Source organism: Perognathus longimembris, chromosome 25, assembly GCF_023159225.1.
Source record: "Perognathus longimembris pacificus isolate PPM17 chromosome 25, ASM2315922v1, whole genome shotgun sequence".
Taxonomy (NCBI): Eukaryota; Metazoa; Chordata; class Mammalia; order Rodentia; family Heteromyidae; genus Perognathus; species Perognathus longimembris.
In genome coordinates, this window is record NC_063185.1 from 18,417,768 (window position 1) to 18,434,347 (window position 16,580).

Genomic DNA, 16,580 nt, shown 5'->3' on the forward strand with positions numbered 1-16,580 from the left:
GCCTTGAGCAAAAAGAAGCCAGGGACAGTGCTCAGGCCCTGAGTCCACGACCCAGGACTGGCAACAAAAACAAAACAAATAAAGACATGTTTAAACACACATATTATATGAATATCCAGAAAATACAGTTTTCAGGGTGGTACAGAATAGTATCTGCTTACCCTTCTAGTTTGTTCCCACATTTCTTGCCTGAAAGTACTGTTATAAGTATGGGCACATCTGGAAAATGACACTCAAGTGACATACCATTTAGTAATGTTAATATGGCAGATTCTTATGTTTCTCATGTGTAGATACTAAGGATTTACTATCCAATTTACTTTCACAGTAGAATTCAAGTTAAGATATGGTTATTAAGTTACTTTGGTAGAGACGGGAAAGAGAATCTTCAAGACTTGTTGCATATTATTTAAAATAGAAGGTAATTTTAAAATAGTTCTGCTGTCAACCCATGTTCAATTACTCTTTGGAAAATATTGGGATAAAACCAACTTTAAGTGGAGAATATTCCAGATTTTTCTCAAACTTTCCTAATTCCTACATGAATATTAATTGCTACTTTCATCTAATGAGTCAATTTACTTTTTGCACTAGAGAAGAGAAACCATTCCAAGCTTACTTGCAAAGGAAGCATGTTGGGTATTTAATAATTCTGTCTGTTCAAACCAATCTTGAAATCATGGGAGGAAGAAAGTTCCATCCACTCATCTGCCCTTCCTCGTTAATTCTTCTCTGATTGCTCCATTAAAACTTTCCACACGCACATAAAAGGAGCCTCTATTTGGACTTCATTGCAGAGGTCAGAACTTACTGATACTTTATGATATTATGTATTATGTGACTACATAATAACTACCAGTTAACACAATGGTTCAGTATTAGATACATAAAAACTCAGCACATAAACTGTGAAAGAACTAGTATGGCTATGTAGCATTTTTAAAGTAACAGATACCAAGGTTACCAAGAAGAAAAAGCCAACATGGACGCTTACCTGTTGATTGGCCGGAGCCATCAAACAGATCAACAAGATCTCCAGATGACTTGCTGCCAGGCACTGAATTCTGAAAGCAAACACAGAATAGGCTGAGCCAACATTTCTCCAAGTTTTAACATTTCCCCTCTATTCTGGAAAGTTTCTTTTCCTCCCTAGAATCAGCTCTAATTCTCAACTTAGATGCAAATACCTGTAATTGTCTACACGGGATAGATTTCATTTTCTTTTTTTTTTTTTTTTTTGGCCAGTCCTGGGCCTTGGACTCGGGGCCTGAGCACTGTCCCTGGCTTCTTCCAGCTCAAGGCTAGCACTCTGCCACTTGAGCCACAGCGCCGCTTCTGGCCGTTTTCTGTATATGTGGTGCTGGGGAATCGAACCTAGGGCCTCGTGTATCCGAGGCAGGCACTCTTGCCACTAGGCTATATCCCCAGACCAGATTTCATTTTCTAATGACAAAAATGAGTACTAACATAGCACCCTATGTTCCGGAAGGCAGTAAATGAAGTGTCGCTATAGCTCGCACTGTGGAAGTCCCTAACATCTGTAGTCTTTTTGTCTACTAAAGGTTTTGACACAGAGCAGCCCATGTTGGCCTTAGTCCCCAAGTACTGTGGTTATAGGTGTGCTGTTTCATATTCAATTTTCAAACTGAAGTCTGGAACCTGGCCTCCTACTTTTTTGTCTTCTCCATAGTGCTGCCAAGTGTATTCATATCTAGGTCCTCTATGTGCAGTCCTATGAGACCACAGGAAAACTCTGTAAGACTAGATATGGTCATTTGAGCTCTGAAGACCATGTTTCTTTTGTATTTATGTTATTCTGCATTTTCTTATTAAAATAGTACACCGTGGTTCTTAAAATTTTTCAACTGAAAGCAATCTGGAGCAATCCAAAAACTGGATAACATACAAAACCTTCAGCCTCCCACACATTTTTAAATTAGCAGAAATAAAGACAAAAAGATTACATTACAAGGTTAGGTGTGTAGAAAAGGTATATAATTCCAGTCTGAAGCAGGAAGATCATGAATTCAAGGCTACCCCGTCTCAAAACATTGTCTCAACCCCTGCCCCCCCCCAAAAAAAACCCAACAAAATAAAACATAAACAAAAAGATTAAAGTTGGGTACTGTGACTCATGCTTACAATCCTATCGACTCAGGAGTCTGAGATCTGAGGATCTCGATTCAAAGCCAACTTGGACAAGAAAGTCTGTGAGATTCTTATCTCCAATTAACTACCAAAAAGCCCTAAGTGGAGCTGTGGCTTAAAAGGCAGAGTGCTACCGTAAGCACAAAAGCTCAAGAATAGCATCCAGGAACTGAGTTCAAGCCTTCGGGACGGCATGTGCATGCACGCACACTTATTATTACAAATGTAAAGTATTTGTGGCAAGCACGGGTGGATGGTGCTTTTAATTACTCAGGAGGATGAGATCTGGAAGACGACGCTTCAAGATCCATGGAAAGTGCTCTACCTCTGAGCCTCAGCCACAGCTCTCATTCCTATCTTCACTGACAGTGCAAATCACTTGGCAGTTGGATAGGTTTCTTCCCCCAAGGACGTTTCATATTACTGAGTAACATGTGCCAACCGATCTATCCTCAGGATGACCGAGAACGCCCGAGTGGGCTAACGCAGGAATTCTGAAAGGCGCTCTCATCCTTGTACCGGGCCTGTGCCCCTTCTCACCTTCACTGAAGGCTGAGGTGGATGGGCTGGCGCGTTCTGGTCAGGACTGGCTTTGTCCCCTGTGTAGTGCGCTGCGGCGCCCAGGTCAATGGTCTTGGAAGGGTTGGCTGTGCGTTTGTGCCGGGTGGTGGTGGTCTCGGTGGCCTGCGTGATGTGGATGTGCTTGGTCGTCACCGTCTCTTCTTCATCTTTGAATTCACCTTTGGGAGATCTGCCTCTTCTCGCCTTTTTTTCCTCATCACTGTCACTACCAAGACAGTAAAAATGAAGCAAACTGTAAGACTGGGTGGTTTTTACATGGAAATCTCAATTATTTGAATGGATTTCAAGTGCAGTAAGCCCCAAATTCCATATTTTTTGACAGGAATCAACTGAATGTCATTTAAGCGTTATGAACAATGTTGGCTGTATGCATTGAGGAAGGAAAGGAGAACTGGCAAAATTCTCTATGCAAGCCTAAACTCTGCTATTAACAGGTATGTCATAAAGGTCTACAAACAAAAACTTAACTAAAATGCCTTAGGTTTTATTGTAGAGTTAAAGCTTAAAGATAAAATAAGCCAGGCACTGGCTGCTCACGCCTGTAATCCTATCTACTCAGGAGACTGAGATCTGAGGATTAAGGTTCAAAGCCAGCCAAGGCATGAAGGGAGACTCTTATGTCTCAATCAACCACTGAAAAAGCTAGAAGTGGAGTTGTGGCTCAAGTGGTGGAGCCTTCAGCAAAAAAGCTCAGGGACAGTGAGTTCAAGCCCTGAGTTCAAGCCCCAGGACTGGCAGGAAAAAAAAAATCACAATCTCAATGTGTAGCTTTAAAATGTTATTGTTTGAACTCAAACAACATAGCTCTCATCTGTGAATGCAAAAATGAGGTTAATGTACTTTGTAATTTTGCTGTCTTTGCTACATTATCAGGAGATCACACTGCTGTGTATATAAACTGCTTCATGGAAACAACTGTATTTAAAATGTTTATGAAATTCTTTGATCACACTTATAATGTTTTAGTAGTGCAAAACATTTTGTTCTGGGTCCAAATAGGAAAAGAGAGACACAGAAAGAACAAGAACTTGCTTCCCTACCACGCATGAACCCTGAGTTCAAACCCCAGTTTACAAAACAAAATATGACATGAAATAAGCTCCATTACCCATTTTACTTAATTTTAGAGTAGGTTGCTTGATTTATGAATATCCTAAAATGAAATGCCTAAATTTCTCCTATAAACTATGACTATTACTGATAAAATTTAGCTCTGAGTAATCTCAAACAATTTCAATTTCAACTTCAATATAAGTCAATTTGGAACTTGCATGTAGAAAGGCTGAACAACAATGACTTCCCATACAGAGCAAAGGGGTTAAATGCAAATTTCATATTACAAGTATTTCAGGGAACATACAAGTTCTGGCAAGTAGCCAGGAGCTGTTACAAATGACCTAAACAAAAAGTGTCTTAAGATTTCTATCATTTACCCTTCAGATAAAACTGCCATTCTTAGCTTTCCAATGTCCAGTATTATTCTAAGGCAAGATGATCTCTTTGTCTGTTAGGCTTTGTATGTGGTCACTGTTTAAGAATTCCTGACTCTAATCATGAAGTAAGAAGCATGAAATCCTGCTCGCATGTTGGAGGTCACTCACAACTTTAAAAGTCAACTATTCTCTCCAAGTACTCCAAGATGTACTTCAAGTCCCTGATGTGTATTATTTTCACTGACATTTGCTATGTTTTGAATCTTTCAAACCTGAATGTTCTATATCCAAGATTTAGGAACTCTAGCAGCTCTTGTATTAAAGACACTATAAAACAACCACCACTACCACCAGAAAATCGGGGGGGGGGGGGGGGGAAGAGAGAAAGAGAGAGAGAAGAGAAGAGAAAGACAAACCAAGAAAAGAAATACTAAAGGAGGAGGAGGAAGAAAGAAAGAAAAAAGGAAAAGGGAAGAAAGGGAGAGAGAGAGAGAGAGAAAAAGAAAAGAGAAAAAGTTTATGAAACTCTAGGTCTATAATAGAAAATGTTTGATTCAAAATCTATTTAGATTGTTTTTCGGGAACACAGAATCATAATATATTACAGATCCTTTACTTATTTTAAAATTTAATAAACAGACTTCATTATCCCTCAACAGTATCTTAGATCCCTGGATCTTTAAGATGTCTAAATGCAAAGTAACTTGTGAAAGCTTTTGCTGGGGGAAAAATACTATGAGAAGACTAAGAAACACACTGTATCACTTGAGCCATGCCGCCCCTTGACTTTTTGCCTGTTATTTGGAGGTAAGAGCCTCTCAGATTTGTTTCTCTGAGCTGGCTTCTAATCATGATCCTTAGATTTCAGCCTCCTGGGTAGCTAGAATTATCAGTTGTGAGTCATTGGTACCTGGCTTTGTTCTGTTTTTGCACAGAACATATTTAGGGCAGTGAAATTATTCTATTTGATACTTTCATGATGAATATTATTCATCTATCAAGATCTACAGAAACTGGAAAACACTGTAAACACTAATACACTCCAGAGTTTACGACCAATTTCTCTGTGACCCTAAGATGACTCTAGACAAGTTTATTTAAACAGTGTGTGGCAAATTTAATCTCTAGTAGCAGAAACAGGGAAAGAGGAGGAAGAAGATGAAGCTAAGCTTCAGACAATGCCATCATCCCAAACAGAAACCCAAGGGCACAAATCTAACACCCTTTCTTTCCAGGACACACGCTGCTGCTAATACCTGCATCTTTCTGGAGAGTCTTCTCTGTCTTTCCTCCGGAACTTGCTGATGGTGTCATCGATTGTGCTTCCAATCTTATCACTCAGTTCCCCTAATTTATCACTGAATGGAAATGCACTCTTGTTTTTATCCCACTCCTCATCCCACTTTGACTTGGGTTCAGGGTCGTATCTTTCACCTATGTAACACAGTAAAAAAAAGAAGCAACTCTAAAATAATCAATTCAGAATGTCAACAGTCCTTATGTCTGAAGCTTTTCCTCATAATAAAATCATTTTCAAAGGCAAACAGACTGCTCCTACAATGCTGAACCAACATAATTATGGCGAGGCACATCATGTAATGCCAGTCACTAAGTGGCAGGAATGCCGACTCAAGAGCTTGTATTGATGAAAACTTTCACAACTTAGTGCACAGCATTGGAAGGCTGCTGTTGAGAAACACAAAAAAGTTATCAGGCACTTTATGAGCAAAAGAGAAAAGGAGTTCTTTTTGTTTTCCAAAAGTCATTTAATACATTACATTTTATTTCTGTCTCTTAATGGTTTTTCATTTTTAGAGAAGTATTAGTAACAGTGTCTTAAACAAAAACCGAAATGTAACATGAGGGTGGTATAGGAGCCTGTAGTCAATGAAAACTACTTGGAAAGGAGAATAGGGCATGGGGCTCACTTTATCACTTGAGTACGGGAATTCAAGGCCTGTCTGGACAAGACAGCATCTCAAAACAAATAGCAAAAAACTCCTTTCCCCCAAAAAAGACATCAGGCCCACTCTGAATGCTTCATGTCCCAATACGCAAAGGAGTAAGCAACTGTCACTTTTTAATATCAAACTAAAAACCAAATGATTTTAAAGCATGGCAGGGCATTTTTGTAATGGTCATAAAGATAATTACAGTCTCGCAAAGCCCGCACACATTAGTCATACAGATGCTCAGGCAGTTCAGAACAGTGACAACTAGTGAGACCAATGGGAAATACATGCAGGAATGGTAAAATCTTATGCTGGTATGGACGCGGGAACAGACAGCAGGGCATGGCCATGAGGAAAAGCTGCAAAATGTCTGGGTCTAGGGGCCCAGTGGAGAAAAATTACAGACACAAAATAGGACCCTAGTCTAGCTTTTATGTCCAAATTCTGCTTAAGAAACAAGAGTGGGAAGTAGTGAGGTCTGAAATAAAAGGTTGAAAACTAAGGCAGGCTGGGAAGACCTGGGGCAGAGCTAGGAGAAACTAAGATAATGAGGCTTCAAAAATGTACCTACTAGAAATATTTGCCTATTATGATAGAAACCCTGACTTCCACTCACATCTCACACACACACACACACACACACACACACAATCTAGATGTGATCATTAACTTAAAAAAGATTCCAGTTAATCAGGAGGCTGAGGCAAGAGGATCACAAATTTGAGGTTAGTTTGGGCAAATTAGGAAGTTTCAGATGCAAAATAAAAATAAAAAAGGACCTGGATGGGCTGGGGATATAGCCTAGTGGCAAGAGTGCCTGCCTCGGATACACGAGGCCCTAGGTTCGATTCCCCAGCACCACATATGCAGAAAACGGTCAGAAGCGGCGCTGTGGCTCAAGTGGCAGAGTGCTAGCCTTGAGCGGGAAGAAGCCAGGGACAGTGCTTAGGCCCTGAGTCCAAGGCCCAGGACTGGCCAAAAAAAAAAAGGACCTGGAGATATAGTTCAGTGAGAGTACTTGCCTATCAGGGGTGAGGCCCTGGGTTTGATCCCCAGTATCACACACACACACACACACACACACACACACACGAGAAAACAAGGCAAATAGTAACTTGAACCAGAATTGTTTTCTAACAATAAGTGATTTTTCAATAACTTGTAGGTATATTCCAATGACAATGTGATGCTCCAGATAGATGACATCAAAATGACTAGTGTCGTGGACATCATAGTAAATTAATGCTAAAGACAATAGATGGTGGCATAACATTATATAATGTGAGAATGAAAAAAACCACAGAAGACAGATACAACTGAGTAGCAAAGTCTGAAAATCATCAATACTGAGCCAAGTATAAGATGCAAACAGTTTGTTTAACTGCCTACTAATACAGATACTGCAATTGGTGTGACTCACTCAATTTTCTAAATTTATCTGAGATAAATACCTATCATGCTGGGGAAAGAAAAGAGGACTACAAGCAAGCTGAATGAGGAAATGAGTTGCAAAAAGCAATTTCTAGTGAAAAATACATTAAATTGCTATTTCCAGATTGAGAAAATAAAATCACTAAGTAAAATAACAAGGGCAAATATCCCCAAATTTCTTACTCTCCTATACCAACAGCTCTAAAATCTATGTACATATACATTTTTACTTAAGAGAAAACTCTTGTCGATTCATGAATTGACGGTTACGTGATTTTTCAATACAAAAAGTGAAATTTTCTCTTTATATAGCTAACTAAATGCAGCATTTTTTTTTGAGGGTAGGAAACAGAAGAGCAAATAAAGGTATTTTATAGGTCATCACAAAATAATAGGTTTTACACATTCCTTTGAAGAGTTTAAGATCTGCATACAGATTTATACCATCTAAATATAAACTGACATATGGTGGGAGGAGCTTGGAAGCCCCAACAAGCACTGGCCTGTCTGTACACATGCAAAGCGACCTAGTACTATAGAACCTCACACAAGCCCGAGAGAGTCTAAGGGATATGCTACCAGAGAGAGCTCTTGGTTCCTGCGTGTGTCACAATACCTGATATACTATTTTTATATTATTACACAAAAAATACAGATGAGAGGAAATGTTCTGTTTCTTTAAGACAAGGTCTGTTAAGCCTGTGCTGGCTTCCATGTCCAGCTTCTAGTTGCTCTAAAATGTCTTTGGAATGACTAACAAAGAAAGCACAGACCTAGATGAGAAAATCATAGTATCTTCAGTCATTTTCTACTTCAAATTATGCAGAGAATAATTAAGGAAGAGAGACTGGCACCAGATTAATTTATTGGAAGCATATCTGTCTGGGGCCAAAGATAGAGCTAAATTGGTTTTGAATTAAAAAGACGAATCTCTTGATCAAAGTATATATCCACGCTCCAAACTATGATGCAGAGAACCTAACCTCCTCATTGAAGAAAAAATAGTAACTCTAAGAGGGAAGTGTGTCCTTGTGTTATTCACTGCACCTTAACTCAGTTACGTTCATCTAATTAGCCATTAACAATGAAAACCATATTCTTGAATCCACGCAAAAAGGGTAGATTCCCAAGATCCTAGGAACCCAAATGACTACCATGTATATTTTAGTACTCTATATATTTCTGAGAAGAAAAGATTCACCCAAGAAGCTGAGCTGGTACTTAGGTAGCAGATTGTCCTTGATACTCACTGTATCGGAATCCTCCAACACTGTCTGAAGAAACTCCAACATACTTGTCTTTGTTCTTCTTAGCTTTCTTTCGCTCTTCTCGAAGCCTGTCATCATCTTGGGCAAATTCAACTAATTCCTTCACCTTCTGGCGGATATTTATACCTTGATCCTTGCCATGCTCATCTTAAAGGCCAAAAGGGAGAAACAAAGCCTTAACAACTCACTTCATATACACCAAACTCTTTCAGAACATTAAAAAAAAACTAAACAAAACAAGCAAAAAAATAGCTACAAATTAAGACACCAATTTCAATATTGTAAAAGAGTAAGAGAAAGAGGGATGCACATTCTTGTACTTAAATCTTAGGATTTGCTGTAGAGGAAATGACAAGTTATAAAATGGGATTTTGACTTAAGGATCACAGATAATAGCGTTGTATATGGTCAACAGAAGGATTACCGATAATGACCATATATGGACACCTCCATAAATACTACCCATTGGACGATAGCAGAAAAGATCAAAACAAGACCTACTTTTAACATTGTAATGACTGAAAGGCACCCCACATGTCTTAATTTCTCCCATATAAATTTGGGACACTCATGATTAGAATTTGGTATGGTTGAAAAACTTAAAATTCTTAAAGATTTTCAACAAACGCATGCTATAAAATGAAGGCGCTTCATTCTCCAGCCTCGTTCACATTCACAGCACACTCTGGCCTTGCTGCCTCTGCACAGTAAATATTATTTGGTGGGAGGGGAAAAAAAACCCCAGCTTCAAACAGATGTGTGTGTTTTGGAGCTCTAACCTTTTCTTCCCATATGATTAAAGCTATTCCTTTATGGACACCACAGGGGACCGGTCTCCAGTGCATATTTTAATATAAACCCGAACACTCATGTTGTGTTGGTTCTGTTGTTATTAGCCAGTCTTTTCTGCAAGTTCTTGTCTTCACTAATTAATACTCTAGGGCCCCACGTCTTGGATTCTGCACTCGTCACACAACTGGCAACAGTCACATTCTAATTAGAGCAGAGGAGCTTCTAAGCTGGTTCAGGTGACTGACAACTCCAACTACTGTTTTAATTTGCTTATAAGGTTTTTCTATTGCTCACCTACAAAGTGGTAATTTTCCAGGGATCGCAAATCATAAATGTGTTCTCTGGCACTTGTAACAACACGCTCTGATCCATTTCTTATGAGGTAAGCTAGGAGCAGCAGAGACTGTGGAAATACAAAGCACCAAATGATTTAATGAAGTAAATTTTGGTAGAGCTTTGCTAAATGGTTAAATTAAAAAACCAAGTCCAGAATTAGCAAAAAGAGAATCTTTACAATGGTAGGTTTTTTTTAAAACTCTACATTAAACTTTAAATACCTAATGCAGCACTTGTCAATTTGAAGTTCCTCTAATATTAAGTATAGTAAATAATTATAAACTATCCAACAAATACTATGTGTCAAAAGTTTAAAAAGTCAGTAATTCTGATCAACAAAATCTAAATGAGCCAATAAACAGATTTTAGAAAGCTAACTCAGTTGTGTGTGTGTGTGTGTGTGTGTGTGTGTGTGTGTGTGTGTGTGTGTGTGTGTGTTCCTGGGCATTATGGAACTGTGGATTAAGAGAAACATAACCTTTGGATAATCATAGACTCCCACAGTATTCTCCCAAGATAAAATCTAATTTTGAGGTTAATGACATGAATCTTGTATCAAAAGATTGCAGCAAATAAATGAAAGAAAAAGCGTTTCAGAAAGTGTCCTAAAATGTGAGTCTAGACTTGACTGCTAATAGATAGGTAAATTCCGTATGAGGGGATGAAATGACCTGAAATCAGTATGACCCTTGAGTAACTGTGAGCACATTTTGTAAAAGAGCCACACTGATGTGCACGTTTTGAACTTATTCTGTATGGAACAAACCTCCCTTAATGATAGATGGAAATCAAGTTAACTTGCTGAAATTGAGAGCCATGAAACAACATCCTATAAAGTAATTTTCTTTTGTAAAAGGTAGTACCCAAGGCTTAAAAAAAAACCTCAAAACTATAATTTTACAAAGCCTTTTTTAAAAAAACAGAAAACCCAATGAATGTTTTCAGAAATCAACAACACAAATATACAAGTAAAGCATAGACAGGCAATTCTGAAAACAGAACTTCAAATCTGCCAAATATGAGTATGTTACCTTGTAAAATATATTCAGAGTTGCAAGGAAATATGGTGGAGAAAGAAGAGCAGATGGCTCTCCTGTTTAGAATTCTGCATTCTATGGTATCAAAATTAAAGGAAAGCAATCTGACAAAAAGTACATGCTCATAAATTAAAACAGAATTTAAGCCTATGTCACAGAATCTCTGATTATATTCTGAACTATTGTATTTTGGGGTGTTGACTACTATTACAATATTACTATAAATTGTGGTTGGGAATGTGGCTCAGTGGTAGAGTGCTTTCCTAGCATGCATTAAGCCCTGGGGGTTCAATTCCTCAGCACCACATAAACAGAAAAAGCCAGAAGTGGCGCTGTGGCTCAAGTGGTAGAGTGTTAGCCTTGAACAAAAAGAACCCAGGGTCAGTGCTCAGGCCCTGAGTCCAAGGCCCAGGACTGGAAATAAATAAATAAATAAAATACAAATTATTACTATAAATTAGGTGAGATTTTATGTAGATAGGCAAACCATACTGCTGGTTTTTATCTTAACTGCTCATGTATTACCTATGTTCATGATTCGAAATTCTGTACTTCTGATATTCACAGTTTCAATTTGAAAATTTTTAACAAAAATCTTCAACATTCTGAACACCTTACAGTAAGATTGGTTAATGAGCAGTAGAAATAAAAATACAAATAAGAAATTTACTTCTTTTAAGTGTTTTACAAAGTTCTATTTTACCTGAAGACCATTCTACATACAAGCCTTACATTTAGGCAAGTGTTTTCACCATGTGAAAACTATTCAAACAGGCTTATTGTCATACCTTATAAACTCTTCTCCAATTCTTTTTGTTGTCTTTTAACATTCGAGACCAAAGCATGTTCATAAGTTCTGGAAATTGTTCATACATAAATGTAGCCCTGAAAAAAAGGGTAATTGTCCTTAAGCATTTGCAGTATGTTAATTTTGACAGTAGATGGCAGGCTTGTTCCAAGTTACTAAGTTTCCATTAGATATTTAAAAAAACAAGCCCAATGCAAAAAATTTAGATCACATACCTCTGACAATGTTTTCCCCATGTTTTACAAAATATACAGCACATCTGTAAATGCCAATAATCATAGCAGACACTGCAAATTCTTCATTCACTGGCACAGAGGCCCAGATACTCACCAGAAAAGAATTCTAATAATTTTACTTCAAATGTTTCATATGCATTCTTTAAAAATTCACATCATAATAAGCTATAAATCTCTTAAACTTCACTAAAACTTTTTAAAAGTTGTGGGCTGATTTTTAAGGGAAATGGATTTTACATAAACTTTTGAAATTATTATTTACATCATTATGCAAAAATTTTGTCTGGCAATTAAATGGTGTAAAACTGAAAGCAAGTTTCATATTTCTGTGTAGAGACACCTTGATTCTTTCTGCACTGCTGAGTCACATGATCACTTACTTGGCAATCTCTCCCATGAGCTGCCCAGAAGGTCCCCAAGGATCATCATTCGTTGCTTCTCGAACCTTAGACTCGATCTCTGAATAATTCATAACCACATTGGTGCTGCAAAGAAAAAAATGCACGCACATACGCACAAAGATTAGCATCAAAACTGAGAAACACATGAAAACTTAATAATGACACTACTGGGTGTCCTAACGAGCTATCTCTACAGGGAGGGGTGGGAGACATCTTTTGTGCACAAGCTACCCAAGGACACAGCATAGCACATTTAAGTCACCTTTAAGAAGATCGCACTAGTTCAATAGCCTTTACAAATATGATAAGAAATTACATTGGTTCTGGCATAAGTCCAATTAAAAAAATTGACTTTGAGTTAAATTAAGAAGGGTGAGTGCCCTTAAAAAGTGTGGGTTCATGCCTATAATCCTAGCTGCTAAGGAGGCTGACATGTGAGGATTGTGGTTCAACCCCAGCCCAGGCAGGACAGTCTGTGTCTGTGAGACTCTTATCTCCAATTAAGGAGCGATTTGGAAGTGGAATTGTGGCTCAAATAGTGGAGTACTAGCCTTGAGCCAAGCTTGAGCTTCAGATAGCACTTAGGCCTTAAGCCCCAGGACAGTCACCAGCCCCCTCCCCGCCCCCTAAAGAGGACACTGGCATGCTAGAGATTTTTATGAAACTAAGTAGCTTGTTTTCCAACCAAATCTGATTTACATTCAGGCTTATGCTTCATGTTTACAAACTTTTGTAGATTAAGTAAAAATTATACAACACCAAGTAATTCAGATAAATGATAAAGCATCGTATCTACAGATGCACAGATATCTATAGAGATGCCCTTGTCTTTTTTCACTTGTTATCATACTTATCTGTGTGCACAGATATCTATAGAGATGCCCTTGTCTTTTTTCACTTGTTATCATACTTATCTTCCATGCCATTCATTATGTGGTCACAGTAATCCCCGCTTTTATAGGTCACACAATGCATTCCACCAGAAGATGGCATTTTAACTTTCTCTTAAGATGTCAATAATGGTCAGCAACACAGACTAGGTCTGGATGTGTGGCTCAGCGTGAAAGATGCAGAGTGTGAGCCACGGTCCCACCAAAGGCAGAAAGATCTACTCTAAATCTCCAACACTTTGTGACCTTGGGCAAAGCTGATTATTTTGATTTCCTCCAACGTAAAGTGGAAATAAATAAGAACACCACCCACAGGAGTATCTCATTGTGTTTAGCAGTGGCTGACAAACATAAACATGATCAACAGCATTCCTATTACTATGACACATTTTAAAATGAAGTAATATTTATTAAGAATTAGCTTTAAAAAGAATATTTTAAATTTAGACATGAGATGGCAAAATCTTTGTTAGAATGTAATTTGTCAATGCTTCCATGAATCTAAGAATTCAAATATATTTTGAGAAGAATTTTAAAGACTGAAAATATGATATAATTGATTTTTTAGCTAAAGCTCCAATTATTATTGCACGGTTAGTACAACAGACATCAGTTATATAGGGTAATTCAAACCTTCTACTTAAAGTTAAATCATAAAAAGCCAGATGGATGTCCACTTGTAATCTCAGCCCTTGGGAGGCTGACTGAGGTTAAAGCAACAAGATTCTGGGTTCTAGGTCAGACTCAGTTACATATTAAGATCCTGCCTCAAAAAGAAATTAGATATAATGCAAAAATCAGAAATTGGTAACTATTACATATATATAACTCCCTTTTGCTTTTCAGTTGTTAGTTTTGTTCTTTAAATAAGGGCAGTCTGGTTGAAATTGGCACTCAAACCTCTCAGATACACAAATATATTAACTTTAGAATTGTCACAGCAATTCCTCCAATTTCTATAACCTTAAGGAATAGATCTATAAACAGGCTTAGGTCAAAATTTAAAGAGATAATTAACTGTGAATAAACATGACTTGCCAAATCATGAAAAAAACCTGGCTTTTAGATTTCCAATACTGTTCTATCTAAGAAAGAAAAATTAAATCCTAGTATTTTCTTTCATACCTCAGAGAAAACTTGCTCCTAAAAAGTCAACTAGTATGGTAAAATAAATACAAAGCATTTCCCTGAGGGTAACTTAAATCCATAATCTCTAGTGCCTTTCAAGATTTAAGACTAATATTGAATGAATTTTCATAAAACTGCAATATATGAGTCTATGGGCAACAACTCTGTGTAAATGTAAAAGAGTAATTTTTTCCCCCTGATTTTATCAACAATGGAACCAAAATAAAACCAAGGCAGCCAATAACAGATCTGCAATCTGAAATGGCCCAAAGTGATGGCTATCAGAATGCTATTGTTTATCCTGGCGGCTAAAGAATGTATGGACCAGGCAGTTAAATGTCAAAATGCAGCTGTGAAAAGGAACGGCTGCAGTTAGGATTATACTTCACCCAAGCATTTCCTTACCAAGAATGTACTTGAAATCTTTTCACTGCTTAATTTGTTGGAGAACAAGATGAAAGGAGTTAATCTCCAGTCCATGTATATAAAATACTTTCCCCAGAGCCTCCATAAATGCTCAAGTTTTAGCACACTACTTCCTTGTTCAAGCTACAGAGGCCCATGGGTCAGAAGAGAAAGGCTGTACTTCAGCAACCCTTCACAAGATTCTAGGGTGAAGGCCTGCAGTGATTATGTACAGAGAGAGAGTGGCAGACTGCCAATAATTTAAGAATTTCTGTATTTCCTTGGTTGAAAAACAGAAAGAGCCATTAGAACATGTAATATACAGCACATCACCGAAGGCTACAGAAACTATAAGAACCAAACAGAACAGAACACTTCCACAAAGAGAATCAAGCTCTGTTTTAAGGCTATTTTCCACTGAAATTATTGCTTTCTGAAACTGGAAAGAACTCTTTCAAGATGAGATCTGATAACAAAAAAATTCCAAAACAAAGTTATTTTAAAGCTTCATTTAGTTCAAAAACAAGCATAAACTAAAACCAAACACAACTAACACCCACTAGTGTGACCATATTCCGGGTCATTTAAAACAAAACAAGGGCTAGGAATGAGGTAGCTTAGTGGCATAGTGCTTGCCTAGCATGCATGAGGTCCCGGGTTCAATTCCTTGATACCACATAATGAAAAAAAGATAAAATTAATTAAAAAACAATCTAAAGACAAAACACACCCCCAATGTCTCAAAAGGCAGAAATGGCTTTTGAACTTTTCCCATCTAACCCATGTCTTATTCATAAATTCAGTAATACTTTTTTTTTAAAAAAGGGAAAAGAACACCATTCCCATACAGAGGAAAAGAATTTCTAGATATGACAGGAAAGAGCAATTAGTTTAGTCCTTAAATGTCTGTCAGAAAACATCCTAAGAATGGCTATTTCAGACACTAGAGGGGGCTCTCTGTTTTCTTACAAGGCAAAATACAAACAAAAATTCCAATGTAATCTGTACTTCAGACAAATTAATAAAAAAGTTTCATACTACTTGTTTTAACACTATAGTCTAATGAGTGACCTTTGGACTTACACCTGTCTTGAACTGAAACTTGAAAACGAAATTGTATCTCTACACTGCCAAACTTTCAGGCAACTGTTTTTGTGCCCTCCTGTTAGAGGCTAAGAGTCTCTGAACACAGAACTTTCGACTTTCATTTCCTTTCACTGTAGTACTTGAAACCAAACAATCTGGTTAACACCTTTTTTAAAAAAGAAAAACAAAAAACTGTATACCAATTTAAACCAGCTTGGCAATATTTTTTTAAAGCTCAAACTACAAAATTTTTCTAATTACCCTCACCCACCTTCTATTTCCAGGCTTTTACTTGTTTTTTATTTCTTCAAACATACACAGACATAAAGATGTCTGGAGAGGAAAAGGTAAAAGAAGAATTGCTGGGCAATACAACTGGTTAGCAATATTAAAGGATTTTAATGTTAGGCTGCAAAGGTAGAGGAGGAAAACGGGGTATGAGCACAAGATGCTGCTCCCAGTTTGAAGATTTTACTGAAAAGTAATTTTGAGCCACTGCTTTTACAATCATCATATAAATACAACCATCGTGGTTTATTTGTATAAAACTGTGTACTGCTCCAACAATGAGCTCACTGGCTTCTGCCACTGCTCCTAGACCAGGCAGCAGCGCTGATATTTAAAAGTCAACATCAGCTAAGTTCCCA

The 16,580-nt window shown here is 37.6% G+C and overlaps 1 protein-coding gene across 2 annotated transcripts in view; it reads right to left on the bottom strand.

Annotated features, from left to right (window-relative positions):
• Window positions 1-16,580, bottom strand: part of Clint1 (clathrin interactor 1) — a 43,811-nt gene that overhangs the window by 11,805 nt on the left and 15,426 nt on the right. For both annotated transcript variants that reach the window (XM_048334368.1, XM_048334369.1), the window contains exons 2-8: window positions 12,404-12,508; window positions 11,768-11,864; window positions 9,901-10,009; window positions 8,797-8,961; window positions 5,420-5,597; window positions 2,689-2,935; window positions 995-1,064 (exon numbers count right to left, since the gene is read on the bottom strand). In XM_048334368.1, the coding sequence (XP_048190325.1) occupies window positions 995-1,064; window positions 2,689-2,935; window positions 5,420-5,597; window positions 8,797-8,961; window positions 9,901-10,009; window positions 11,768-11,864; window positions 12,404-12,508 (971 nt within the window). The remainder of the gene's footprint in view (window positions 1-994; window positions 1,065-2,688; window positions 2,936-5,419; window positions 5,598-8,796; window positions 8,962-9,900; window positions 10,010-11,767; window positions 11,865-12,403; window positions 12,509-16,580) is intronic.